Source organism: Pleuronectes platessa, chromosome 8 (assembly GCF_947347685.1).
Source record: "Pleuronectes platessa chromosome 8, fPlePla1.1, whole genome shotgun sequence".
Taxonomy (NCBI): domain Eukaryota; kingdom Metazoa; phylum Chordata; class Actinopteri; order Pleuronectiformes; family Pleuronectidae; genus Pleuronectes; species Pleuronectes platessa.
The window spans coordinates 10,585,456-10,612,173 of record NC_070633.1 but is presented as its reverse complement, the minus strand read 5'-3'; the positions used below and the strand labels follow the sequence as shown (position 1 = coordinate 10,612,173).

Here is a 26,718-nt window from a genome sequence, read left to right as displayed (position 1 = left end):
TAATGAGGTGATTTGGCTTGAAAAAGGGAAATAATATTAATGGATTGATGTCAGAGTTCATTTCACTGTCCATTTATACTTCTAACGAGGGTTACAAACACACACAGCATCATTTTAGAGGCAGAAAATCCGAATCTATTGAGCTACAGTACAATAAATTCTAATAAGAGACACTGCTGTAGCCCCAGAGTGGAGCTTTATGAGGAGATGAGGGGCGAATTGAGATGATCTCTGTCGGGAAATTGAGCTTTTCCGCAGCAAATAGTAACTAGATACAAGAAAGAAATTGAGTATAGATAAGAGAATAGCAGAAGACCATTGTGAAAATATATAAATAAAGTAAAATAAAATCAATAACAGTATAGAGTAGAACAAGAAGCAAAATATGAGAACCTGAGGAAAATGAAAAGAATACATTGACTGATGCTGATGCAATACAATATGTCTTTTTTTTCTACACAATCAGGGTGATGTAAGTAAAACATGTGTGTTGAATGTGTACACTTTCATTGGCCACCACAGTAATGATCAGAGTGACAGAAGTAAAAAGACAAAAAGAAGCCATTCGTTGCAGACCACTCAAACACGATGTGTTTGGTCAGCTGGTAACTGACCTCATATCAGTCGGAAGACAGTATGTTGTCCTGTCCTCTGTTCACGCACAATCTCACACACACACATGTGCACACACAAACACAGCATTCAGTCGCATCTTTACTCACTGCTGCTGCTGAGAAGAACAGACAATTGTCAACACAATGCTGATATATAGTACATACTTTAATATATGCTTATTTATATACAGTCATTTCTCAGTGATTGTCACTACCATGCATAACTGGCTCACATATAAATATGGGGGGGAAAGAATAGCATCATTATATGGATTGAGATTGAATTTCCAATATTTTTTCATCATGTTGTGAAGATAAAATGAGATGGAGATGTCGGTAAAGCCTTTTTTTCCCTCCTCCATTGTTGTTGAGATTTACCTCTGATCTACAAAGGCTCTGGCTTAATGATTTCTGCCATTTTTCCACCTTCACTCCAGTCTCATCTTCTTTTGATTCTCCTTCCTGTGTATCCAGGCACAGAGTGGTGCTTCCTCCAGTCCTTTGAATTATGCATAAATGTTATACTTCAACTGTCATCACACGTCATGTTAAATATTATATGTTTCACCCAATGGCCAACAAAGCATGAGAAAAAGGCTCATGCAGATATCTGGAACTTTTAACAAAATAGATGGAGGTAGAGACTGGATCTTTCTACTTAGCTGAGCAGCCATTTCATTTTTTTCCTTCAGTTCATAAAGGCCAAGGGTCATAAAGCATGGCTGGAGGTTTACGGGCTCATAAAGTACAATTGGAATGCTTATTTGACCAATCAGATCACTTGGCTGGAAGCACCCATTTTATAATAGCATTTAACTGCAATAACTTATGGCATGAGTGATTTCTCTCTGGAGAGGGTTTAGTCAGTGGAAAGAAGCAAGTGGGTGTCTCACAGATGCTCAGTCTCATGTGCACGGACGCACACACACACACACACACACACTCAATACGCTGTAACAAATAAAGGCATGGCTCTGTGGCTCTTTATACATTACCTGTTAATTGCCTGGAGATTTTTAATAGTTGAGACATTGACCTGAAAGATATGGAGCTTATATCACTGTTACAGCCCCGTGAGCTTTCTGAAGGATCACTTATTTCCGCTGTATTAGCGGCAACTCTGTGACCTTGCAGATTAATTTTTGCTCATTGCATGTGTCAGGTGCCAGATACAATACCAGGGGTTTGTATATGTTTTTCAAGAGCAAGAAAGAGACACATGGAGGAAGGTTTGTGAGTTCTCCTGACTGTGTGTGGAAGAAAAGATGATTGCCACTCCGTCACTCTATCAGTGTGGCGATGACAGGTGATGGAGGTGAAAATGACTTTGGTTGCTGTAGTGATGTGCTGCTCTGGAGGATAACGCTACGCTTCCGGCTACTGGCAGGGCCTCTCTCATTAGCATGTGTCACACGTGCCTCAAGGCGGGTGTCACATAATAACTTTTTGTGCATGTTTGTTAATGTGAGTGTGTGCACGCGGTTGTGCACAAGCAATGCCTCTGAAGGATTTGTCATCCGTGGTCCCTGAACAGAGCGAGCCAGGGGACTGCAGTGGTTTGACTCTGGAGTCGATGCCTGTTCAGAGTAGCTGGGCAGGACAGCACAGGGTCAAATAAAGGATGACATCCCTGACACCCATTTTAATTACTCTATCTACCTTAGATAGAGCTCGCCTGGCACAAGACAGCCAGCAGCACAGTTCAGATCCCCAACTCTGCCAGCCTCCAGGTACTTACTGCACCAGAATCTTCCAGCTCGAGAAGAGCTGACAGAGCTCAGCAGGTTTATATAATGCTCTAAAAGCACAAATGTGCGCCCCCTCTTTGCCTGTCCTTGCAACACTGTCTGTACCCACTGAATGAGATCAGACATGATGGACCTATCAATGGGAAAAAAGGAGACAGGTAAAAAGGAAGCAGCTAATTGAAGTCCGATGGAGGAATATGATGAAACAGTTATAGCCTGAAGAAAGGATATGATGAAACAAACAAATCCAGATTAGACAAAGTGCTAGATGGAACAAGCAATGCATTGATCTTCTCCACGCTGAGAATGTAGCGTCTGTAGCGACACATCGTTGCCCATTCTCCACTAACTTGTGCACTCACAATGTCAGATTTTATGTTGTTCAATTTCGTTCCAAACTGTGCCCTTGTAAACAGTTTGTATATTAAGCCTTGATGTTTGTAAATTTGCACGCAGTGTGTTTCCAACCTGTAATGCAGTATAATGTGCTTAGTGCTACTGAGTGTAAGTGAGTGCTTGGCCATTCCCCAGAGAGTGATAGCAGCTGGATCAGACTAATCTAATACAGCCCCTGTGTCTGGGGAACCATCCATTGCTTATCAGATCCCTCATTCAATAACAGAGAGCTATGCCAGTTTGTGTAGTTAAATGTGGAATATGTTCAAGTTTGTTTTTTCTCTGCCCTTTATTTCTGTGGTTATGCAGACTCAATGGACGGTTGCACCACAGACTGTAATGGAAATGGAGAGTGTGTGGCCGGACACTGCCACTGCTTCGCTGGATTCTTGGGTCCTGACTGTGCCAAAGGTGAGAAATACTTGATGGATGTTATCCCGATTTTTTCAAACTTTCAAAAAATTCACAAAAAGTCAATTTTTCCGACCTCTGGCTATCCAGCTATTATTCCTTATGAAAATAGTAAAAATAAAATTGAAAGTCTAAAATAGCTGGCTACTGTTGTTTGAGCAAAAAATACTTAAGCCGGTGCAAAAGGTTCATTTGAAGGGGACTATTTCAGCAATGGATCACTAAACATTCTGTGCACTAGCAGATATTAACTTAAATTGTCCTTGAGACGTGCCTAGAGCTTGGGTCTCGAACAGAGTGCACCTGTGGCAAGCTGAACTGATTGCATACAGTTTAGAAAGGTTATCCACAGTTCACACTGCATGTTAGGATAACAAACAACCCGTTAAATCCAAGGTTTAAAACCATTTCTAAAGCTCGGAGTCTTCCCAGGAGGACAATGGCCTCAATCTTTGAAAAATAGAGGTTGTGTGTAGCCACCACCACTCCGAGAGTTGGCAGTCTGGCCAAACAAAGTAACTGAACATGAGAGGCCGCTGATATGTCACCAAGAACCCAACTTCCCTTTGAGAGAGATTCAGAAGTCTTCTGCAGAGATGGGATAACCTCTGGGAAATGATCTCAGCTGCTCTCCATCAATCAGGCCTTTATGATAGAGTGGATGCAGAAGCCACTTGAGTAAAAGATACATAAAAAGGCTGCTTGGAGTTCACCATCCAGAATTTAAAGGACGAGGAGAAAGATCATCTGCTGTAATTTGTCAAAAATTGACCTTTGCAAAATAAATCCAAACATTATGTCTGATGAACACCGGACACTGAACATCACCTACCATTACTATGGTGAAGCATTGCAGTGGTAGCGAAATGATATGGGAAGAATAAAAGCAACCAAATACAGAGAGGTATAGAAGCATAAAGCCAACACAATTCAGGGCCATCTGTGGGACAAGTGTCTGACTGTCTTTGAGTAGTCCAGCCTTAAACCCTGGAGAGTTTCTGTGGAGAGACGGTTAAGACACTTGCAATCCAACCCGACAGTTTGAGAGGATCTGCCAGTGAGAATGGGATAAAGTTCCCAAATCCAGGTGTTCAAAGCTTGTAGAGACTTACCCCAGAGGACTGAAAGCTGTAATTGCTGCCAGAGGAGCTTTTACAAAGTACTGAATTAAGGGTGTAGTATTTTTGTAGATGAAAGATTTCTGCTTTTGATTTTTAGTACATGTTTCACTTCGTCATACTGAGTTACTAAGTTTTTATTAATGAGCAAAAATGGCATTTGCCCATTTAAAATGTAATCTAAGACACAAAGTATGCAAAAACTACAGTGGTCAGAACACTATATATTCAACTCTGTTCTGCTCTGTGTTTCTCTTCGTCAGCAGAAGCAGCCTAAGCATCTTCAGCCTCTCTTTGATTTTGCAGGCACTGATTAACTTTAGACAATAAAATTCACCACTTCCTGCAAGGAGGTTTCACATTAAAAGCCATCCAATGGCTCAACCGGCACCCAGTAAACTTTCAATGTAAAAAATCTGCAGGATGTTTTTGAGATAGCAACTTTAACAGAGCCTGAAAATTAGCAGAGTGGAAGAAACTGAAATTAATGAGCTTTGCGTCTCTTTCCTCTATTGGTTTTACTCTGCCACTCTTCATCGTGCATGCTCTTATCCTCTGCCTGTTTGTCATTCTCTCTCGCTCTCTCTTTCCTTTGTAATACAACTGTAGTTGCATCTGTCTCATTGTGTAAAAACAGGTGATGTGATATCACATCCTATGATTTATTTACGCTCATCATTTATTCATTCCTTCCTCTCATTTCCCCCCCCCCCCCCTCATTTTCTTTCTTCATTTCCTTGGCACAGAGTGTTAGATTTAACAAAGGATCAAACAAACACATGCCCACACGCATGACTGCACCGGGCCTTCATTTGAAATTATCCCAGCGAAAAAAGACATTGGTTCTGGATCATCTTTCTGGTGCATTTGAAGTCTCAAGCTGCCACAGCTCCCCCCGGCTGCAATGGAGAGGGAGGGGGTGGGGGGTATAACTGTCAGGGCATTATCAGACACTCATGGACTTTACTTTACCTGGCTGTCATTACATTAGCCACACAGCTCTCCATCTCTGCGTGGAGATAGCTCTGCTTTCCACCCTCATTCTATAAACCCCTAATGCTCTCTTTCCTAATCTTCAGTTTTCACGATTGTTTTCACGGCCTGTTCAGAGCGAATGAGGTGACATTGGGGGGATTTTCTACAATTCCTGGGTTGCTGTGGTAGCCAGGCTCAGGTGGTGCTTGAGTAAATTGAAACAGCGTGAGGGATAAGCTGTAGAGTGTGTATGTATGTTTGTGCATGTGTGCGTGAGAAAGAGAGAGAGAGAAAGAGGGAGACAGAGGTTGCTTGAGGATTTGCTGAATCCTCGCTGTAGCTGAGATAAGAGAGCGTAGCCCCACTCACAGTAGGTTACTGCAGTCTCCCGGCTAATATACTGCAGCACTGTGTATGTGTGTTTGCATATGTGTTCCACTGAGTGCGTGGGTGTAATCTATGTTTGTCCTGTTGCAGACTCATGCCCCGTGTTGTGCAGCGGCAACGGCGTATATGAGAAAGGAAGGTGTGTCTGTCTCGCGGGGTGGAAGGGGGCAGAGTGTAATGTGGAGGAAGGTCAGTGTATCGACCCCACCTGCTCCAACCATGGCTCCTGCATCCAGGGAATCTGCATCTGCAGTCCCGCCTACAAAGGGGCTAACTGTGAACAAGGTAAGACAGAGGCACACACCTCTCACTGTCACATCTGCACACCAGAGATTACTCCATTTATACACATTTAATTAAAGCACTGATGCATTTTTGGTTATATTTAAGGCTGCGCTTATCAATCTTTTTGTATTGACATTCGACAATGGATCAAATTACACATTTTGAAAGAGGTCCTTCGTGGTGATTGACCCTCAGAGAATTATCATCCCAGTCTGCATATCCTGTCAGTTCCACAAAGCATTTCAAACTGTTCACATCAGTTTGACACACTTGATACCCTGGTTAAGTGGATTTTGAGGTTATAGTATGTGTATGTATATGTTGCATCATCATTTTGGTTTTCTCACCAGCTCATCCACACACTTTGCAGCTGTTTTAAGCCAACTCTGCATCAAATTGCAGGCATATGCAGTCAGAAACTATTGCACATAGTGGAACCTATGATGGCTAAAGAGCCAGATAATCCACAGAGCAGAAATACAATGAAAATTTGACTTAATTTCATAAAATTGGCAGAATCACAAGTCATTATGGGTACTGATGATAATACTGTGAGTTTTTTGTGTAAATAAGCATTGTTTCCTAACATGTAAGCCAGTGTTTCCCATCCATTACCTTGACCTTGCAACAGTCTCACTATAATCCAGTTTTAGCACTCATAATAACTTAAAAGATCTCTGTTGCACGTCTTCTCCATTGTACATCAATGTGCAGCGTCAGTGTCGGTGGGCCATCAAAACATCCATAAAGTTTTTACCATATCGCAAGGCTGTCAACATTTGAAATAACACTGTTGGATACTGCCTTCGCTTTGCAAGTTGCTGCGACAAGTATACAGTTCTCAGCAGGCAATCAGACCTGACCTTACTGTGAATGATAGCCAGCTTCCGCCATAAATCAATTGAATTATTTGGGAAACACTGTGTTAGAGTGTTGTAGTGTGTTCTGTTTGTTTAGTTTCTCTCTAGTGGCCAGTGATCAATAAATGCAGTGTTAATTCTAAATATTTTTAATAGAGCCTAATTAATTCAGTTTCCAACAATTGGTTTCTAGTAAAATACATATAAGCGTGTCTGGACCTGGGTTCTTCATTCTTCATCAAGTTTTTTCAAAATTTGTTGACATATAGGACCTGTTCATACCTGGTATTTAACATGTGTCTTGAGTGATCCGATTTAAAGAGGTCGGCTCAGTTCACACTTAGCATTAGAATGTGTCTCCTCTGACCACTTCTGAAAGAATCTCACGTCCCCGCTCTACATGCACATAAACACGTACATCATGGCTGTTTGCAAAGACAAAATGTGTTGTTATTTCTAGCCAGTCTGACTATGACAGACGGCTCCATTATCAATGTGTGTGAGAGAGAGAGAGAGAGAGAGAGATAGAGAGAGAGCGAGAGAGAGAGAGAGAGAGTGAGAGAGAGAGAGAGAGAGAGAGAGAGAGAGAGAGAGAGCAGAACTTTCAGTTTAATGGGATAGCAGCAGATGCTCACGGAGGATAAATGTCCATAAATCCACCTTGAAATTTTATTTTTAAAAACACAGTCCTTACAACTTAAGAACTTACCTAAAAATCATTTCACATCAAATTTTGTTGGCGGTGGCAAAGCAAACGACTTTACATCTCTGGTTAAAGTACAGGCAAGAACTGCCAATAGCCAACACAGCATGTCTTTTCATGCTTAAATTCCCCAGTACATAAACAAATGTGGGCTGCAAAAAACAGAGCACAGGCGGTGCACAGCTAATTCAATGACTGCAGGGCAACATTATCCTTTCTGTGAACATCACCCAAAGCATTGTGGGAAGACTGGTTGCAAGATCTCAAATACAAGTCCATCCAGAGAGAAACAATAAGAAGAAGAAAAAAAACATTGCTCACTTAAATTTAACATATCAGTAAATTTTGTGCCAGGATGAAGTACAGAATGTTCAGTGTGGTTCTGTTAGGTCACTCTCTGGAAAACACCTCTCACTTACAATTTTTGTGGTCTTAAAACATACAGACAGGCAACATGGAAATTCCAGTTCCATGGTCAAACTATGTTTCTGAGTGACTTTCTTAGCCCAGCCTTGGCGGAATAATGCCCTTCGAGGTTTTGCATGTGAATACAGCCAAAATCAATGCACAGCTGCTATCTTTAATTTATGGCAGTTTGTTCGTTTATAAAGTCAGGATACTTGCAGTACAGGGTAGGAGCTCTGAAATGGTTTAGAAGTGACTGCTGGTGACCATGTACAGTGTTGTTCATGGCCATTCAGTTGCTGTTTTATACTGTTTTATAAATCATGTATAAAAATACATCATATGTGAGCACAGAGAGTGGGAGACACATAAAGGGCTCAAACTGGCTGACACTAGGCATAATGCAAATGTGAAGCAATGACATCATGAATATGCTAATTGAACTATTGCAGTTACATACAACTTTTCTTCGTTAATCTCACATTGACCATTGTTAGCCATTTACAAGGTCTGGTTTTCCATAAAAGCTGTCCTACACTTGTATGACCTTTTGAAACAACTATATTACATGAATAGTGTATTTGTTACATACAAGACATAAGTTATAAAATAAAAAGAAACTAAATATTTGTTTAAATATAGTGAGAGCAAACTAGGCCAAATAGTCTACAATAGTCCATGGTTCTAATGACAACGGCGCAAATGATTTGTTGTTGTCTTGATCATTTACTTGCAAGTGTCAATTGTAAACCCACCTAATAAATTAGTGAAAACAAACACAGCCATGTTACGATGTTCCACTTGAACGTAACCTGAAGGGACAGCTGTCCTGAAGACCGGCCTGCTGTCGTCTCCAGTATCCAGGCCTGTAGAGACCAAGTCAGGTGTTTGACCTTGAGCGGCGGGGCGGAGCTGAGCTGAGCCGAGCCCAACTATGCTGAGCTTTGGCTCGGTGCTCAGGGCTGTAATTACCCACACCAACACAGTGTAGTGCAGACCACCATGAGGCCTGCACACACTCACACACACACACACACATACACACACACACACACACACACACACAAATCAACCCATTTCACCCCTTCTCAAAGCCTCAGGTCTAAGTGTCCTATGAAGTGTAATGTTGTGGAACAGATACAGGGATTGTAGCTGGGGTGGTTAACTCCTGGATGGGATGCAAAGAACACTGCTTTCATACTCGTTGAACTGATGATTATAATGAGACAGCACCCTCCCTAACCCCGCAACCCCACCCCGCAGCATCTGCAACCCCACCCTTTCCCAGCTGCACCCCTGCGCCCCCTCCCCTCACCTTTGACTAACTCTTGCCTCTCCTCTCGTCCTCTCTCTCTTTCTCCGCGCACAGTGGACTGCGTAGACCCTCAGTGTGGCGGGCACGGCGTGTGCGTGCGTGGCGAGTGCGTGTGCTCGGCGGGCTGGGCCGGAGTGAGCTGTGATGACCAGCTGCCTGCCTGTCAGGAGCAGTGTTCGGGACATGGCACCTATCTCCCCGAGTCAGACAGCTGCGCCTGCCAGCCCAACTGGACCGGGCCGGACTGCTACACCGGTACGACCTGTGGATTACTGTTCACACACACAGGAAAGAAAAAACTGCATCTGCAACATCAGTAGTGTGCCAGTGTTCTTGTTGCACACTTTGGTCTGGCCAGATAATGTTTCCTTGAGACACGAGGGAGAAATATTGCATTCCCCTCATGCTGTTTGTGAATGACATTTCCCCTCATGACTCTCGCCCCCACCCTTCTCACCCCACCAACTAGCACTTGCCTCACTGTTCATTTACACTGTGACACACACTTTCCCTTCAGCTAAATAAAGAGGAAAATGGGCAAGGAAAAAATGTATTTTGTTGTAATGTTACTCTGAGGAACACATAAATACAGTTTAAAATCCTCATGTTTGTCCTTAGTAGAAAGAGAGCAATTCTACACTAATTGTTTGATATAACACTGAGCTAGTCATTGTAGAAGACAAGTAAAGCATGTGCACTGTAGTGTCTAAATTATAAAGTGCAGGGCTCTGCAGCCCACAGTGAGAAAAGTGTCCTTGTCCTTGCAGTGTAAGCTGACAGGGGGGAAAATAGCCATTGTAAAACTGACTTTCTCTGTTCCCACCTTCCTAACTCAGTTATGGCTTTTGGAACGGATCTCCTTTTCTATGTACACTGATGATTTGAAGGCAGTTGGCATTAGCTCCGACTCTCAGGTGTATATGCATGCCATATTATAGTGATATAGCCCATGATAATGATAGACCATGGCTGAATATCTGAGATATGAGCGGCCTCTCTCTACCTGCCGGGCTTTTAATCAAAAGGACCAAGCAATTCTACATCCTGGTCTTGTTGAAGCATAGCTAAGCTAATGTAATTCTAATGAAGAGCTGAAAACTCTCCAACTTTAATCCATTTCCCCCCCCCCTCTCCATGCTATGTATATTTAAATTGAAATAACTTTTTTACTGCAGCTGGATAAGTAGTCTTTGTGTGCCTCCAGCACTTTTCTCTCTTTACTGATGGATGAGGCGTTGCTTCTGCAGAAAGCGAGAGAGAGAGAGAGAGAGAGAGAGAGAGAGATAGAGAGAGAGATGGAGAGAGAGAGAGAGAGAGAGGTAGAGTGAGTATGTGTGTATTAGACGGTGAAGGGTTTACAGAAAAAATAGACCAAAAAGAAGCAAAGACTTTTAAAGGGATGTTGCAAGTGAAAGGAAGGTAAAGGGATACAGAGAAGAGAGATCTGACAGAGACAAAGATGGAGAGATGAAGAGAAGGAGGGTTATTAACATACTCGCCAAATCTGATCAAAATGTCAGAAAAGAATAATCGAGCTGAATTGGAGTCCCTGTAGTTTAAATATGCAGTGCAAATACGAATCATTTGGCTGTTATTATGAGTCTATTCACTCTTCTCCTCCTTCAGGGAGCTCAGCTATTAGAGGTGGGAAGATTGCGTATTGTGAGAAAGTGCACTTTTTTTCATGCCTCTGAGGTTATCCTCTTCTATCGCTTGTCTTTTTTCTCTCACCTAAACCCAATGGCTCACCCCCAGATCTGAATTTCAAACCTCTCTCCCTCCCTCCATGTCCCCTGTGCCTCTTTTTTTTACATTTTCTTTTCTTCTAACGCTCAATGCCTCCATCTGTTCCCCTCCCTCTCATTCTCCCTTCCTCTCACACTTTACGCGCTCCTTTCTCACGTATATACCCATCCACCTGTTCGACAGAGTTGTGCCCGGTGCCGTGTGGCAGCCATGGTGTTTGTTCGGAGGGCCGGTGCCAGTGTGAGGAGGGCTGGGTTGGCGCGGCATGCGACCAGAGAGCGTGCCACCCTCGCTGCGAAGAACACGGCCAGTGCCACGACGGGACCTGCATCTGCCAGCCTGGCTGGGAGGGAGAACACTGTAACATTGGTGAGTTGTCAGTTGATTCCTGTGGGGGTGTTTAATTATTCCTTGTGATATTTTGATTACTATGATTAATGGGAGGGAAAGGATTTGTCTGTTGTGAATAATTTTCCTTTTCAACTTCTTTTTCTCACTCAACTCTCGCACCGTTCTCCACCCGTAGTTACTCATGATTTGGATGTAGTGGTGAAAGGTAATTTATCTTTATTTAGGATTTAAATTTCAAATTGTGCCTGCTCCAACATGCTCATGCTAAAAAGTGTGTGTTTTTGTTTGTGTGTGTGTGTGTGTTTGTGTCTGTGTGCACTTTTGGATTTGGGACACACCTTGTCAGACGGCTGTCCAGGGTTGTGCAGCGGGCATGGGCGCTGTACCCTGGAGCAGAGCGGCTGGCGGTGCGTCTGCCAGGCTGGATGGAGTGGGCCTGGATGCAGCGTTGTCATGGAAACTGACTGCAGTGATGGAACAGACAACGACGGAGGTGACATTGTAGCATCATCTATAATTTTCTATCTCTTTTTTTCTTTTCTTACCTCTTTCACTTCTGTCTCTCTGGCAGATAGTACGTTCCCTTCAGTTACTTCTCCTCCTGTTCCTCCTGCCAAAAAACTCTGCCTCGTTCTTCCTCCCCCTCATTCCTCGGTGTTGTCCCACTCCTGTAGAGTCCAGCTAGTCATTATTATACTGAATATGTGTGTGTGTGTGTGTGTGTGTGTGTGTCTGTGTGTGTGTGTGTGTGTGTGTGTGTGCATGCATGTGTGTGTATACGTGCAAGTGTCTATTTAAACTTTTTCCTCTTGTCACAGCTAAATGTCTAATATGCATACCACCTGCTAGGATAAAAGGCACTCAGAGAATGTTTCAAAAGTTTAAGCACTGCAAACGGCACTGCTTCTTTGGTTATGAGGTGTGTGGTGACAGATGAGCGGTACAGTGTGTGTCACTCAGCCTCGTAGCCGTGTCTTCTTTCCTCATGTGTAGAGACAAGTGAGGAACGTTTCTGCAGGACCAGGGGCTCTGCTCATTACAATCATCTCCTCCCTCTTTCACTTACATCTTCAGCTCTTCCCCAATACATAACACATAAATTGCAATATCACATTACTTTCAACTGTGTCAATTTACTTAGAAACCCCATCAAACAACCCATTATGGGCATGCCTGTTCAGACAGTGCCGTAATCAATCATTGGAAATAAGGTAGTGTCGTTATTGTTTGGGGGAAAGTCTTCTGGTCTGCACAGCGTTTCCCCTGAAAGCTCCTGCTGAAGTTTCACATGTTCCATTAAGGTTCACGAATGGCTCCATGCACTTTATATACTAGTAGGGGCCAGTATGAAATGAAGGGGACTCTACACAAACACACACACACACGCACACAGCTATGTCACTGTTGAACAGTTGAGCATGGGATGTTTGCAAGTGTGTGTGCAGCAAATGTTCTAATCACATTACAAAAATGGCAACAAGCAACAAACTCACTCCCTGGAGTCCTCTAACATACACGCCCTCCCAAATTGGCGCTCTATTTAAGCTTCAAAGATTTCCCATCTTTCCCTTTGCTTATCAATGCCTCTGCTGCCCCACATTAGTATTACTGCCTTTCGATTGAGCCCCTGCAACCCCCCAGAATCCACCTGTATGCTCCGCCAGGGGTTTAATGTATTTGCTTATCACTCCCCATTATATCAATATAATCAGATTTGCGGAAGTGATTATAACTATGTTCTGCTGCTGCGATAAACATTTCCAACGTGAGGTGTCTTGACTGAACTGACATAGCTACATCACAAGACTTCACTCGAACAAAGTGAATGTTTCCAAATGTCCATGGCTAAGTGATTTTGTCATGCTAAGCTAAATGTTACCAGTTAATCCTCTTAGGTTACTCATTAACCCTAGTTCACAGCCTATTCCTCTCACCGCCATAATAAGTGCACATTTCATATTAATTACTCACATCACAGTTTTAATTAAACAGAAGGAAGTGCACCAAGCTACTGACATCTCTGGTGAATTGTACCGAACATTGTGCAAGCATTGCACTTCTCTGAGGTTGCCTCCCCCATGTCATCAGGATGTGAATAAAACTGTTTCAATTTGTGCATGTTCGTGCACAGAAGATCAAATATTGAGCTTGTACCAGTTTTGAGAAGTGAAATAAAACACTTTTAAGCATGGGCCTATTACACCAGCACCCTATTGGCACCAGTATGACTCCAAAGGTGGTCTTATTTGTCTTCACATTGTTTGCCCCGGTTTTTAGTTGTTTCTGCCAAAATCTCAGCAAGTTAACACAAGAGGAGTCGAACATGAACAACCTGTCTATAACAATTCTAACAGCGTTTTAAATGTTTCCTCCACTGACACACAAAATGTAATTTGTGTACTCCTGGAAGCTCAACCAACAGCACCGCTGCTAAAAATACGTCCTAAGGGAAACATATGGTGCATGTTTCGTTCCACAACAGTGCAGGAAGTCTCTCAAAACGTGAATTACAGACCCTTCCTCTGGATTATAACCTCAGAGCCATGTCGTAAAAACTGTCTTGTGGACTATAAAATAGTGGCTGAGGAAAGGGACTATCTGAGTCATAGCAGGACCGTAGCCTTCCAACACTGTAGGTACTAATGATTTCTGTATTGATTCGATGGATTGCTTTATCTTTCATTGTTCTGATTTTATTCTGTCGCTAATATGTCTTTCTTCTTTGGCGTTTAGAATGATTATAATAAATGTTATGACTAATATTAACAGTGAAAGCAATATGAAACTTTACTTGTGATACATTTGCAAAATGTATATGAGTCTTTGTTACTGTTAGTGTCATACCTTAAACAAATTAAACATTCTCTCATTTTCCCTTATTTTTAAAGGGACTTTCCAGGTATTTTACACATTTATTCACATTTCCACAACACAGTTTACTGGTCAAAGCCTGTAGGAACAGTTGTATACTTTCAGTTGCTTTTGATCTCAATATATTCATTGATATTTTCAAATATAATCCAATAAAAGTAAAAGTAACTGGGTTTCCATATAAAAGAGCAATATCATTGGTCAATAGATAATAATGCAGCACTAAAATAGACCTTTCTGTATGTGTAAGTAATTAGAAATGTATCATATATACAAAATGGAACCAATGTAAAGTATGTCAAATTCTACAATAATATAAATAATATAAAGCAGAACAATTACATATTTAAAAAAGAGTCATATTTGGAGACAGCTATAGGGGAAAACGCACATTTACATTTCTACAATTACATTCATCACATGACTTTAATCTTCATTTCCATTAATAATTTAAAATGACCATAAGTTAGTTCAAACACTCAGGATGCAGAGCTCGTGGCCCCTAAGCAAAGAGTAGGTGGTTCCATTCCATTTGGTAAAGTGTCCTTGGGCAAAACGCTGAATCCTCAATTGCCTCTAACAGCTGTGCAGGCAGTGTGTGAGTCATGTGTGATGGAGAAAATGTGTGAGTGAATGGATGAATGGCAAAACATATATGGTAAAACACTTTCTACATAAATACAAATCATTTACCATTTAATCCAATTAATTAACTCTTCCAAAACACTGCAACTGAAATCAGGCATTACAAACTAGCAGTACAATTTAAAGTATCCATAATTGCTTTATTGCTGAGAGATGGATGAGAATATTGATACTATTCCAATCACTATGAGAGTCATTAACAGCATGGAGTCTTGTCACCACTGTTCTGTTGAAGGCACTGCACATGTAAATCCTAAAATTGTTGTTTATAAAAAAAACTGTAGAGTTGCTGCAGTTTTTATTGACCTTTGGACAAAGCTGAACTATGTCTTTTTGCTAAGCTAAGGTACCTGGCTGCTGGCTGTAGCCTTTATGCCGAATGGAGAGATATGAGAGATCTATCAATTTTCTCATCTAACTCTGGGCAAGAGAGGAAAGAATCGTATTTTTCAAAATGTCAAATTGTTCCCCGAGAAAAACATTGAAGGTGTAACAGAAAGGGGCTGTTGAGTTTTATCGTAGTACTTCCGTTTTTGGAGGTAAAGATATCTGGGCTGCTTTTGATATGGCCAGCTCCCATGAGTCATCCACTATTAAAATGCTGGACTAGCCCTTTCTTCCTCTCCGTAAGAATAGGTTGAGGCTGTAGCGGTCGAGGTGGTAACTGGGTGGATGGAGGAACGGGCATAATATATAACATGTAAAAAGGAAAGGGAAAGTATATGCATACTATATGGCATAACAGGACGTGGTATTATAATGCAGTATGAATATTGATGAACTTCCCCATGTGTTTGTACTGTAGGTAATAAATGGTGTAGTTTAGGTGTGATTATGCTACAGAGCGACTCAGGAACAAAGCCTCACGGAGACCGTTTACACTCCTCTTTCTTTCTATCCTTCCACCTCTCTGCACAGATTCTCCAAAACAATCATTTTCTACCACACAATTCAGCCTTATCCTCCTTAATTGGCAGACAGAATGTAGGCTCTCATAGCCTTCTCTCGGAGCAATCTTTTTGTCTCTGAAGATAGACAGAGATGGAAAGATGCTATCACAAATAATCAGAGAATAAAGGGGAACTTTGAAGAGAGAGTTTCAATTATTCTGCCTGGATGGGAGACAGAAGCGCGTGTATTGTTCTTCCTCTCGGAAAAAAAATTGCATTCATTCTGCACACTAGGCTGTAAAATTACATGCACATTCATATTTATATGAATTACATAGTTTCAAAATCTACATATCCACTGTGCTTCTGTGTATGTAATCTTTAACGGCCATGTGTGCCTAATAAGCTGAATAATGTGTTTGATTTTACTGAAATTATATTATAAATTCAAGTACTTCTAAGTTGAAGTAGGACATTTTATGGAAATCAACCATTGTACTATTCTTCCTCTGCAGGTTATAATAGAATATGGTTGGCCTTTACTTCTCTGCACTGTGGTCAGATGCATTTAAATGTCAGCAGTGTATCCTGCCTTTTCACAAACAGGCTTGAAATAGGAAACACAAATGCCAGCCTGCATGGCTCCTATTACCTTTTGCCGCTTTGGTTGTGTATCCATGACTCAATGTTTACACTGGACTTTTATGGATTGCTTTCAAATAATGCCAGTAATTCAAGACTGATTTATGGCAATATAAGCTATGATTGTACACTGATAGCCCCTAATGAATCTCATTTGATTGATACTCGTGATAATGATGATACATGTGCATTTCATTGGTGTAGATAAGTTCACTATAGTAGAGTTGTTTCGTCTGCCAGCAGCACAGTTGAAGTTAATGTCTTGCCTTTATTAACTTAATTCAAGCTTTCCATAAACAATTCATCATATGGTATTGTGTCTTAATGGGTTGTATTTTTTATTTTGTTTCATTTTGTGCTTTTTCATCTCCTTCCCCTTTTCAGATGGCCTGGTGGATTGCGTAGACCCCGATTGCTGCGAGCAGCTGAGCTGTGGCTCTGACCCCCTGTGTCACGGCTCCGCCGACCCCTTGGCCCTGTTGCAGCAGAGCCCGCTGACTCCCGTGACACCCCCATCACCCACAAGCCCACACACACACAGCTTCTACCGCCACATACGCTTCCTCCTTGGCAAGGCAGCTACACACACTCTCCCTGGAGACGTGCCCTTTGATACCAGGTATGCGTATTGTTTACTCTTGGTATGTCTGAATACCTTCATGTATTTATTTTGTGTGTCTGTATCCTTGAATTTTCCTCAGTTGTGCCACTGCACTGTGTGTTTAAGTAGTGGATGATTAGGAAAATTCATCTGTATTAATAATCAATTGTCGCCTGTCCGTTCCTTAATGAGAGTGTGTTGTCGTGTGAAAGGGGCTTTCTCCATGTTCACATGCCATTTCCCACATCTCAGTGATCTGTGTTTCCCTGGAGATCAGCAGTCACACAGCACTGTATTCTGGTCCAGTATCGGTGTCAGGCTGAAACTGCAGGCTACAACCGAGTACTTGTTTGCTACATATTAATGCTTAATGTGTCATTCAGTTATACCAGTCGTAAAGGTGTCACCATAAATTTTTCATTGGCCTCTCACTGCCTTCTTAACAGGAAATACATCTTGCAGGCACGATGATGACCTAGAAAGTTCAGTTGGGAAAACAAGAACTAGCGCCTTAGTGAAAAAAATGACAGAGTGCGTTTTTTTTCTCCCTGGTTCACTTGTGGAATAAACAAATAAATTAATTATGTGGCCGTTGTTTTTAGAGGGGAAAAATCGATTGCAGCTTTCAGGATAGGAGTAACAAACGGGAAAATGCAGCCACCTGAGAAACCTCACTATCCTTCATTTATCCCTCCTTTAGGGTAACAGAGCCTCCATCAGTGTGTGTGTGTGTGTGTGTGTGTGTGTGTGTGTGTGTGTGTGTGTGTGTGTGTGTGTGTGTCTAAATCTCTCTTTATTTGGCCAGCTCAGCTATTCCAGTTTTAGCAAGGAATTTCACACTATATGTGGAAAATCAAGATGAATATTTCAAAATAGCAAAGATGTGACTGATAGTTTAAGGACTATGTAAAAAAAAAAAATACAGCCCTTTTTGTTGCAGGTACCACTCTCACTGTAATATAAACATGATGTGGAAGTTTTGTTTTTAATATGACAGGCTGTTGAAAGGTTTTACTGTGGGTGAAGCTATATTTATGGTCCCTGTATCCTAGCAATCTCTGGCATATTTGTCTGTGCTAAAGAAAGGAATTGTACCGAGCAGAATAAATGCAGTTGCTTTTTCTTCATGCACAAGGTTGTTTGCCGAACACATCGCAATATTCCTTTCTCTTCAAACAATGATTATGTTCTCCATCATTCTAAAGCTGTCATCTCGTCCTCTCTGCGCCGCTTTTCTTCCTCTCATGCCCTCTCGCTTCTCTCTCTCTGTGTTCTGCCAGTCGGGTAGCAGTGATCCGAGGCAGCATCGTGTTGCAGGATGGCTCTCCTCTGGTTGGTGTCAACATCACCTTCCCTCAGCATCCAGAGTATGGTTACACTATTAGTCGACAGGACGGAAGGTACAGACACAAACACAAAACACACATTTGTCTGTTTTGCTTGTCCCTCTCCAGTCTTACTCTCTTGTACTCTCAATTTACTCTATAGTTTCGACTTGGTCACCTTGGGCGCAATGTCTTTGACGCTGATGTTCCAGCGCCCACCCTTCCTCCCACAAACACGTACAATCTGGACGCCAAACAACAACTTTCTGGTACTGGATCAGGTGACCATGTCCAGGGAGGAAGCTCAACCTCCTAAGTGTGACATCAGGAGTGTTTTGAGTCCCTACCCACTGGTCCTGCCCTACCCTCTTCCCAGATACACCAGAGGATGTGCAGAGAAGGGACCAGCAGTACCTGAGCTACAGGTACCGTTCACTTTGTTCTACCTAATACGGCTCTGCTGGACACTTCAGTTTTAATCTTCCACAAGAGAGGGGTGAAAACACCAGCTTGTTATTCTAAGTAAATTGTAGATTCCTGCCTTGTAGGTGGTATTTTTCTTCTTTCTTCTCCCCCTCCCCCATTGTTCATTGTATTCTTCATGCAAAAACACAGGGGTTTCCAGTACATCCATTTCCTCTGCAACGAAAAAGGCAAACCCCACAAGACGGGCAGTTCACGTCAACCTGCAATCTGTAGGACAATCATATGCAAAACAAACACCTCCCATTCTGTTTACCGCATCTTTAGGTAACATGGCATCCCTTTTTGTAAGAAAATTCTAAACAGAATATCTATGGGCTTTAGACAGTTAGACCAAAACATGACACTGGATGTCACTTACAGGACGATTTCATGAACGTTCTATCTATTCAAAGCTACAATATAAAACTTCTGCACCTCATGAGCTAGCTTGAAATATCGCGACATCGCAACATCTTACAGGTGCTAACCCTTGCTTGAACTCTTGGTGCGAGACACAAATTACCTGACAGGAGTGAGCCCTCACCTCCCGGTTTGGCCGCCTCTCATTGGTTAGAAGAGTGAGGTTTGCCCAAAATCTTTAGCAAGGAATATCGCTGCTCTACTGCCAGGCTGTTAAAGTCTGAGTCATAGAAGCCTTTGACAGCACCTCCACATGAGGATACGTTTTGGAGCATAGCAAACTTCAACTGAAAAGTATTGACTGAAGGATTGACCATCGAAATTTTTTTTATTTGCAATTTGTCCTAAACAAAAGTGCTGGATAACTAAAAGCCTGAATAGGAATAGAAACATGTAGGAACTGTACCAACACACACTTTAATGTGAACACATGTCAGTCAGTAGGAGTGATGGTCAGACTCCATTTGTAACAGCTCAGCAACAAACCAACCTGCTCTCATGGGAGTTTGCAAATTTATTTGCATCACATATGTACGGAGCTAAAAGAAAATGAGCAAAATGCAAATTTGGGCTCCATCCATGTACTCGTACACCACAAAAACAAATTAGGTGTCTCAAAGTCAGGTCTGGAGGTCAGACAGACGATTATATATTTATTTATTTTAATGTGCCTCCAAGGAGGTTTTTTACAGGGTCCACCTTGATCTTATTCCTCCACCTTAAATTCTCCGCACAGAGGAAGTTCTTTTCTTGTAACCTGGATACATGATGGATTGCAGAAAATGTCACATCCAGTATGTGATGTGGTCCACATTGTCCTATTGTGGCAGAGGGAAGAAATAGTTTTTATGTGTTTCCATTATTCATTTCCACAACACATCATCTGCACTGCAAAGTTCAGCCGCGTTTCACAAAATCAGATGATCGGAATGAACAGATCGTTAAAAGGAAAGAACATTTCATCCTCATGACAAATAACACCTTTGTCCCGAGAGGCAGCGAGTGCACAGACACAAAGAACAGTACTCAGTGTTCACAGCGAGCTCAGCGCTACCCACTGTGTTCAACTGAGTTAATAAACCTTAATAAGCTTTTAGACTTTTGATGAAAATGTCTCATCGTCTAATAGAAAATTTGATTCAAGGTGATCATTGACTGAAAATGAAATCAGATGTTATCCATCAGAAATATTAAAGAGAGTTTCCTCCAGCAGATTATTAATCGCTTATTAGAAAAATGAATGTGGTCTTTTATTTGCTAGTGTGTAAGGTATATAATGTATGTACATTATCTCCCCTTCTGAATTTATATCATTCATTGATTTGAATATGGTGACAGCTAATGATTTCTTAATTTATCTGTCACTTAAAAGGAACATTTCTTTGTCTATATAATGTAATAAAATAGTAAAGAGCCTGCAAGTCCCTATTTCCCAAGCCAAAAGATTTATTTTATCTAAAAACACAATATATTCAACAAACATACAATTAGACAAAGCAACAAATCGCCACATTCAAATCAATTCTTAGGTTGCTGTTAAATTACTTCTCAATTTTCTCTCTGTTCACTAGTTGATTAATAGATACATTTTTGCACCGCTACAAGTTATTAGAAGTTAATCTAGAAGTTGTTCTTTACCAAACAAATGGAAAGGTTTTTGATTTTTTTATGATTAACATTATACTATGGCTAACGTCTATTTTGAGTACCTGTTGCAAATTTCCGTGCAAGCTATTTCTCTGTGTACCTGTCATTAGCACTTATGTCAGCATTATTGTGTTAACAAATGCATAGCAATGATAAAATCTCTCCTGTGTTTCTCACTCCACTCTACATCTCGCTCTCCCCAGGCTGTGCAGGAAGAAGTTTCAATTCCTGGAGGCTTTGTAAAGCTCAACTATTTGAGCACCCGTGCTGCAGGCTACCTCTCTCTGCTGCGAATCCTCCTCACACCTCCTTCCCCGTCATCCCCCGTCTCCCCACTGGGAGGTCTGTCCAAGGTGCACGTCCGTGCGTCTGTCCAGGGAAGGCTTTACCAGCGGTGGTATCCTGCAGGGCCTGGCCTGGTCCACCGGCTGGTGTGGAACAAGACGGATGTTTACGGCCAGGAGGTCTGGGGCCTCACTCATGCAACCGGTATGTAGGACATGCAATACAATGGGCCTCATTTACAAATTTGATCTTAAGTAAGGGACATCATAAAAACATGGGCTTTCCTTTTGTAATCCTAACACCCAAAGTTCAACTTTTACTAAGGACAGCCCTACATGACGAATATGAAAGCCTTTTCTAGTCTTTATACCAAAAAAGGTAATCACCTCTTTGCTATAGATTCTTAGTCGATGCACAACTTGGGAGTGCTATCAATTTTAACATCTAACTATTCTACAAGAAAATAAATTCTACGTCACGAAATACATAACTATTCAAGCTTAGTTTTTCAATGGAAGTATGAACCTGTGCAGCTTTGCTTCCAGAAGGGAAATTCTTGAGGGAAACGGTAAAATCTCTTGCTAAATTTAACTGAATAAAGAACTACCACTTCTCAGGCCTTTTGAAATAGAAATGTTTTAATCAGCTGAGTCACTGTGTACGTTCAAATCCAGCAAGAAAAATGCTTTTGTTCTCCATAGTGACTCTCAGGTTTTTGAATGACTGCTTGTACAATAGCCCGGTTGTTACTTGGTGTGTAACGGTTGACCATTCAGTATCAACCGATTTTTAGTGGAAAGTGTCCGACTTAGAAAAGATTGGAGATTTTCTCATGAAAACATAATTATTGTGTGTTCTACATTTTTAAATAGTGGTTTCACAACTGCAAATTGACCAGAATACTCACCATATGGCAAATATTCTTTCGTCTGGAAATAAAAACTGAAGGGGGCTTTCTGAGACCTTTAGGACTGGCAGGACCTGATGCATGGATCTACAGATATATTGTGCAGGCAGTAAATATACCGTCTGCAGTGTCAGGGCGAAGCTGAAGAATGTCTAGATAATTTGGACAGAACTGATTTTGTGGAGACATGTCTGAACATATGCTCCAAACAAATGTGTTCATTGAAGGTTTTCATAGATGCAGCCTGTTGTTTAACCCCCCCTCCTGTGTCCTCTCCCACCTGTGTAAATAACACGAACTGGATATATAACAATCAATTTAAAGATGCTATAAAGGCTTTGACTGTTGAACTCTTTGAAGGTAATTTGAGAGGTATTGTATCCACTATCTGTGTGCACCACTTTTCTGTGTGGAGGGTTGTAGACAAAGACGGGCGCTGTGACAGAGAGCTTTTCAATAAGCACTGGGATATAGCAGGCCTACCAGAAGCTTTGTCCACTCAAGTGTATGGTCTCGTACACAGATTGCATCTCTCCTTCTCTAGCCCTCCTGCTGATCCATAGCCTCCTCTCCTTATCTGCCAGAGCGGAGTTTCATCTGCCCAGCAGTTCTCTCACATTTGCTCGACTCCAATGATCCTGTTTTCTTATTTACCCTGCTTTTCCAAAACGCCTCCCTCCATGCCCTCCTTTCCCTCATCTCCTGTCCTCCTCTACCCTCCTGATAATTTTCCTACCTTTCTTTCCTCTCCAAAACTCTCTTTTCTTCTCCTCCCTACTTGTTATTTCCTCCTTTCACTCTGATCTGCAGATGTTACCTTTCCCCCCTCGTCTTCCTCTGCCCTTCTTTTTTCTCTCTTCTCTACCCATTTCTCCCCGGATCCTTCCCCTTTATTGTCCTCTGTGCTTTGTTGGCACTATGACAAAGACGTGCACACACACACATGCACGCACACACACACCATTGTGTGTATATGCGCTTACCGCTTACACACACCCTCCATGTGCTCGCACATAGTCGGAGAAAGGGAGATCATGCTCTGTTTGCTGGGGTGAACACATTGCCTGAGGCTTCAGCAGAGGGGAATGAAAGCTTTCACCTGTGAGATATTGAGTGTGCATTTATGTTCTATGGCGTGCACGCTTATTGTTTGTGAGACAGTGTGTATAGGTGTGCTGATGGTGTGGGACATTTCTTGTAATATAGCTACAGCAATATTCGGTTGTGAAGCTGTTCTCAAAACACTGACACTTTCCCTTTGAGATTGCTTTGCCCGTTTTGTCCTGGAAAAGCCTTGTTCCTCAAATAAAGTCGGGTATATTGTAGAATTTAAAAAAACAGGACAGTGTCCCTATTGACGGCAATTTATTTATGGCTCGTTTTGATGCATTTTCATAAGGATGGATTGGTTTCCAGTTCATGAAACGTGTTTTTCAAGGGGATGTGCGTTGTGAAGAGAAGGGTCACAAACTACACAATATGTCCCATATTGTGACCTATGCTTTTAGTGTAGAAAAGTCCTTTTTGTGTCCAAGTAAGCATTTATTTTATATAAATTGTTACTCAGTGGCTCTCCCTCTTATGTTCTGTACAAGATCACAAGCCTATCCGAGCTTCAGACACATAAAATAGAAACAAATGAGCCTTTTTAATGAACTTAAGAGCAAGTTACTGGACTTAGAACTTTTGTCCAACACTGTAAGATTTATTTTTCTCCTTCAGAATCCCCAGTGTCCCAATTTACCCATTATTCTCCCTCCCAGATCACCTTATCGATTGTACCCATTGAGCAGGAGATTTAAGTCGGCCCTGTGTGCCTGCTGAGAGTTTCTCTCCACGTTAAAGGGAATCTCCCGAGTTACTGCATAATGCGAGCGCCCCTACTTACGCATTCCACTGTCTCCCCTGTTCTTTATGCTGACTTTGCTCCCCTGTTCGCCTTGAGTGCCCGTCAATTGAAAGACAACGCTGGTTTACAACGAAGCGAGTTAGAGAGATCAGTGTCAACAGTGACTGACAGCGACAACTTTACTTCTACAGCTCCTTTGTCAGACTTGTCAAGCTCCTCTTCCTGTACAGTATATCAATATCTTCATTCAAGATATGTGCCATCATTTTGAAATATGCCTAAATTAACTGTATTGAAATCCTAGAGCAGCTCGTTGAAAACAGATATAGGCAGAATACAAAAAAAGCATCTCTCTGACTTTATTGAAAAGTTACTTTTAATGAAAGCATCGCCCACTGGGCGCCAGTCTAAAAATGTGCACATGATAAGATTTTCTTTTACAAAAAGGTGCATTCAAATCAATATTTTTAAACAAATAAATCATCAAACTGAGTGTCATTTTGTCAGGCCGTGTAAAGTGATGAGCCCACACAGGGAAACCACTAAACTCTGCAGTTCTTCCCAGGCATTGCTTTTCTTTCAGCTCATTGTTTGTTTTTTCTCAGCCCACCAACGCTCATCAAAGTTGCTTCTGAACACAGCAGGCAGCTCTCTTCAGACTAAACCCACTGCAGCACATCTCACAGCACCACACAGCAGACGATGTTAGCATCAGAGTTGTGAACATAGCACTGCGGATCAGCAAGCTATCTGTTAACCCAAACAATGTTTGTTGGATGTGTAAATATGCTGCTACTTGATAATTAGACGACTGTAACAACTTGATGAGGTGACAATATGTTTGTTTGCTCTGCCTCCAGTTTAGAACAAAAGTATCAAGTACTTTTTTACAATATGGTAAGATTGTAAAAATTAAAGCACAGAAGTATCATTAGCAAATTATAAATAAAATGTGTTATGCCTTTTTCAGATTTGTTTTGTACAGTTTAATGTTGTGGCTGTTTACGTCTACTGGTGTTGATATAATTTTCTCCTCCCAGAACTGCGCTTATCTAATTCCAGAGCATTTAGGTGTGCTACTAACCCTGTATGGAAGTGATGATTGCTATCAAACAAAATTAGTAATTCACAAAAAATATTTCTTTTGAATGGAAGAAGCTATTTCATGGAAAAGAAAATTGCCATTTTGTTTGGGTGAAATGAATGTAATTTAAACATTTTCATTAGTATTGTAAGCACACCCAATGCTGTTACCAGAACATCTCTACTAGAATGTGTCATAGAGTAACTCATATGCTAATAATATGTAACCACAGTATTCAAATGAGCAGAGTGGAGTCAAAATAGAAAGTTGAAAGTACTCTAACCCATGAAATTTCCATTTCAGTATTTGAGTAAATGTACCTGCCACCTCTGAGAAAAGCTCTGCATATATTTCTTCCTGCACTGTATCTGTGTTTGTGTGTTGTAGAAGAGCATGAGACAAGTACTCATTTGAGTGTTTACATGTTTTCCACGGCCCCTATGGCTTTGTCACCTGCTGCCTTTAACTGTTTCCAAGTCTGAAGTGGTAAATTGCTGTCGAAACATCTAATCCTGCCAAGCCAAAAAAGAAAAAAGCTGTTGATAGTTGTTAGCTGTAGGAGGATGCTGCACAGCGTATCATTACGACTAAGAGGCCAAGCAGCTAATTCTAGGGCTCCTTCATGAAGATGGGCTCCTCCTGATTACGCCTCCACTTCTCACTGATCCCTCTCAAACACACACATACTGATGAGATCTCACCACAGGCCTTTCATCTGTTTCACCACTCAATACAATACAGTTTTGAGAGCTATGGCTGTTTGTGTGCGTGTGTTTGTGTGCGTGTGTGCATGTGTCTGCGCTTGTGTGTAAAGTTGCTGTTAAGCTCTGTACAAATACCACCACATAGTCATTAAGTTTGTAGGACACTACGACATAAAGCTCTAACTGTGCATAACATCAAGTCCTCTTGTGTTTTTGTGTTACAGTGTCGGTCGGCTATGAGTACGAGGCATGTCCTGGTGTTATCCAGTGGGAGAGGAGGACGGCTCTGATGCAAGGATTTGAACTGGTCCCTTCAAACCTGGGAGGCTGGTCACTGGACAAACACCACACCCTCAACATACGCAGTGGTGAGTACTAGACTGTGTGTACTCGACCATCAGGACCCAATGGGCCGTGTTCTATCAGAATGTTAAGTGATATTTGGGTAATAGACGTCTTCCACAATCGTGGAAAACAAGCAATGACCGTGCGTGTGAGGAGCACACCCTTCCACACATTTTTATTTTGTATAAATACTTAAAATGTTGATTCATCCCTCCCCATTGAGACTGTGTTCTATCATGAATGTTGTAAAGGCACTTTTGTCTGTCCTGAGAGAGGGATCCTTCACTTGACTCTCTGAGGTTCCTGTGGGTCTTTTCCCTGCTAAAAGGTTTTTTTAGTAGATTTGTCCTCACTTTGGTCCAGGGTTAAAGGCAGAGGATCTTGCACCTTGTTAATCCCTGAGGCAAATGGTTATTTGTGAATATGGGCTATACAACAAAAATTTTATTTGTTTTATTTTGACAAACTCAGTGCAGCTTACATTCACTGCATCGAGCTAGCGTCGGGCTATGCACTGGGGGGTTTGGGTTGGGCGTAGAATGCGACCAGAGCTGTGTTTTTTATTTATTTTCTTGAGATACAACACTGAAATCTCCGTTTGAGTCAATCACATACAGTGTTTCCTGGAAATATCATCAGAAGGCTCTAGAATTAAATATGTTCTCTAACATTAAGGGAATTGTAAAACATTATATAACAAAAATAGTCAAATACTTTTCACTTT

At 41.6% G+C, this 26,718-nt stretch overlaps 1 protein-coding gene across 1 annotated transcript in view; it reads left to right on the top strand.

The window, feature by feature from the left end:
* The window catches only part of tenm1 (teneurin transmembrane protein 1), a 164,223-nt gene that overhangs the window by 80,017 nt on the left and 57,488 nt on the right, over window positions 1–26,718 (top strand). The window contains exons 8-18 of the mRNA XM_053429358.1: window positions 3,068–3,169; window positions 5,740–5,934; window positions 9,272–9,472; window positions 11,147–11,332; window positions 11,490–11,519; window positions 11,661–11,807; window positions 16,747–16,981; window positions 18,244–18,363; window positions 18,452–18,713; window positions 21,024–21,309; window positions 25,874–26,017. Coding sequence (XP_053285333.1) covers window positions 3,068–3,169; window positions 5,740–5,934; window positions 9,272–9,472; window positions 11,147–11,332; window positions 11,490–11,519; window positions 11,661–11,807; window positions 16,747–16,981; window positions 18,244–18,363; window positions 18,452–18,713; window positions 21,024–21,309; window positions 25,874–26,017 — 1,908 coding nt within the window. The remainder of the gene's footprint in view (window positions 1–3,067; window positions 3,170–5,739; window positions 5,935–9,271; window positions 9,473–11,146; window positions 11,333–11,489; window positions 11,520–11,660; window positions 11,808–16,746; window positions 16,982–18,243; window positions 18,364–18,451; window positions 18,714–21,023; window positions 21,310–25,873; window positions 26,018–26,718) is intronic.